At 33.9% G+C, this 2,504-nt stretch overlaps 1 protein-coding gene across 1 annotated transcript; it reads right to left on the bottom strand.

Annotated features, from left to right (window-relative positions):
- Positions 1 to 511: 511 nt before the first annotated feature.
- On the bottom strand, positions 512 to 2,258 carry LOC149398088 (Dynein light chain type 1 family protein). The gene is made up of 2 exons (XM_089615780.1): positions 1,722 to 2,258; positions 512 to 819 (listed from the first exon to the last, which is right to left on the bottom strand). The coding sequence occupies exons 1-2, from the start codon at positions 2,256 to 2,258 to the stop codon at positions 664 to 666; spliced, it is 693 nt and encodes a 230-aa protein (XP_089471906.1). The 3' UTR covers positions 512 to 663.
- Positions 2,259 to 2,504: the final 246 nt, after the last annotated feature.

Below are 2,504 nucleotides of genomic sequence, written 5' to 3'. Positions count from 1 at the left end.
CCAATGATCATAATTAATAGATACACATAATTTATTCTAATTATAATTTATTAGGAAAAATATTTTTATTGACCCCGATTGTTTGAATTTTATTCAAAGATATCAGATATTGTCAAAGAGTCGTTGATATGCTCGTCCTTTTGTCTGTCTTTGTCATAAACTTGCACACTAGGTGCTTTCAAACGATACTATTGAGTTGTCTTTTTATTGTGCATTGTTCTAAGGAATTGAAAATCTTTATTAACACATGTAATGTCCGATTTCTAAGAAAAAAAAAAGTATGTGAGATTCTTTTAATTGTAATTCCTATATATGGTCCATGCAGACATATATGGTTTTGATTTAAAATGATGTAGTTAAAATTGGAAACCCAATGGTCCATGAGAAAGTTTGCTCAATCGTATTTTTTTTTTCTTCTTCTCAAAATTAACTAAAAAAAGAAAATACAAGCAAGAACTGAATAATTTACAACGGAGGTAATCTGTATTACATGTGGAAGTAACGTCTGTCATGTACACACATCTAATATTCAAGCCAAAAAAAAAAATGTACACACATCTAATAAGTACAAGAAATAGTCAAAGTCCGACAATAAACAAAAGAAGAAGAAAAAAAAAGGTATATATGTATTTAATCATATATGAAGTTATGAACAACTCTCACTCAATCTTTGGCTTTCTGAATCTTAGTTTTGAATAGCAAAATGTATAGCTTGTCCATTGAAAAATAAAGGAAACAACCTGTTGAATGTGTGACGAACGACCCAAAACTTGATCCCACAATGCAGTGCCAGGCTGGCCCATGAACTTTGTCAAACTCCTAATTAGCATATCAAAAAGGAAATCAAAGCACATGAGATTAGATGACTTGTTTCAAGGGCAACGAGATTATATATTTATACACAACACCAATACATGCCTTGAAAATATTGTATATGACCAAGAACTAAGTGGTATATTATTTGGAAGATAAATTTTATAATTATTAACTAAGTTTAGTGAAGTGAAATGGAATATAACAGATTGAAATTTGAGACTACATGATTAGGAGACTATCAAAGACTGGCAATTAATATGTATATATTATTTTTTATTTTATACACAGACACATGGGATGTTGGAACATTCATTGGACGGTATATAGAATAAAAGGAAGTTGACAGATCCAAGATCCATATTCTATCATTAAGATGATCATTGAATACAAATAGTGTTCTGAAATATTAGAAAGGGTTTTGTGATATATTGTGGCCCCATATACACATACTTTGTAGATAGAGTGAGAGACATAGATCCATATTCCTAGTCTAAATATACAAAACTCCCATATATGACTTTCTCTTTTTATATAGACTTGTTAAAATATGAATAGAAGTTTTTACTAGCTACAAGGTCACACCATGATATGCTCAATTAATAGTTAAATGTCAACCCACCAAGGTACGTAATTCCAAAAGGCAAGCACCAAAAAATTATTGAACGAAAATTTAAAAGAGAAAAAAAGGAGACGAAAAAGGAAGAAGAGTGAAAAAGCCTCTTTATTTCTCAATTTTATTTGTCTTGGCATGTCAAAACATAACAAAGAAAACTCTTCCAAACCAACAACCAATATTCTAGGATAAGAACACCTTCTTTTTTTTTTTCTCACAATTATATCAAAATAAATAAAATATTTGCAATACTTCTGAAAATCAAAATCATAAATATGAATGAAAGTAATACCTTTTTGATGTTATAAGCCATATGTTTGGCACTAAACTTGTCCAAGCTATCATGAGTACGCCTAGCGCACCTAAAAGCATGCACTTGCATGTAATTTGGCATATCACTCACCAAAACCTTCACTTGAAGAAATGAAACCACCGAACCCAAATTTGTCTCCACGTGCGACACCGATTTTCTTCCCTCCATCACAACGCTCATTTCTTCTCCGCCACCGTGGCCGTCGCCGTTATTTACGATATCGCCACCGCCCATTTTCTCTGCGGACTTTTCGCGGCCACGCAATTCAGTAATAACGTCCACTTCGAGATGATCTTGAGAGGAGGAACGTTCGGTCTTCGGAAGTTTCCTCAAAAACCAACTGCGTGAAACGTTGAAGCTCAATTTGTTCTCAAGCTTATTATTACTAGGGCTTTGATCATCGGTCACCGGCGATTTCAATTCTGGTATCTGAAACCGGTGCCTTGGAGAGGCTGTGGCGGCCTTGTAGAAGGACATGAAGCTCATCTTAGGCTTCTCATGATTTTTGGAAGCCATTTGAGATAGAGAGAGAGAGAGAGAGAGAGAGAGAGAGAGAGAGAGTATAAGTACTGTTTTTTTGCTACTTAGGGAGGTTTATGTGTTTTTATTATGTTGAGGTGGTGCAAAGAAAATAATATGAATAGAAAGGTCAATTGGCAGTAAGGCCTAGAAGGCCTATATGGGTCAATTGGCAGTAAGGCCTAGAAGGCCTATATGGGTACTAATAAAAAAAGGTAGTTAGTAATCTTGATTAGCAAACCC

The sequence above is a fragment of the Urtica dioica genome, chromosome 5 (genome assembly GCF_054948205.1).
Source record: "Urtica dioica subsp. dioica isolate 48M chromosome 5, U.dioica_male_clone48M_v1_H2, whole genome shotgun sequence".
NCBI lineage: Eukaryota > Viridiplantae > Streptophyta > Magnoliopsida > Rosales > Urticaceae > Urtica > Urtica dioica.
This window is presented reverse-complemented; position numbering and strand designations above follow the sequence as displayed.

What these genes read in the sequence shown, in the direction of transcription:
- LOC149398088 (XM_089615780.1), bottom strand. Translation starts at nt 2,258, where the DNA reads ATGGCTTCCAAAAATCATGAGAAGCCTAAGATGAGCTTCATGTCCTTC. An exon ending in TGGCTTATAACATCAAAAAG is followed by an intron (nt 820 to 1,721) that starts GTATTACTTTCA and finishes TATGCTAATTAG; the next exon opens with GAGTTTGACAAAGTTCATGG.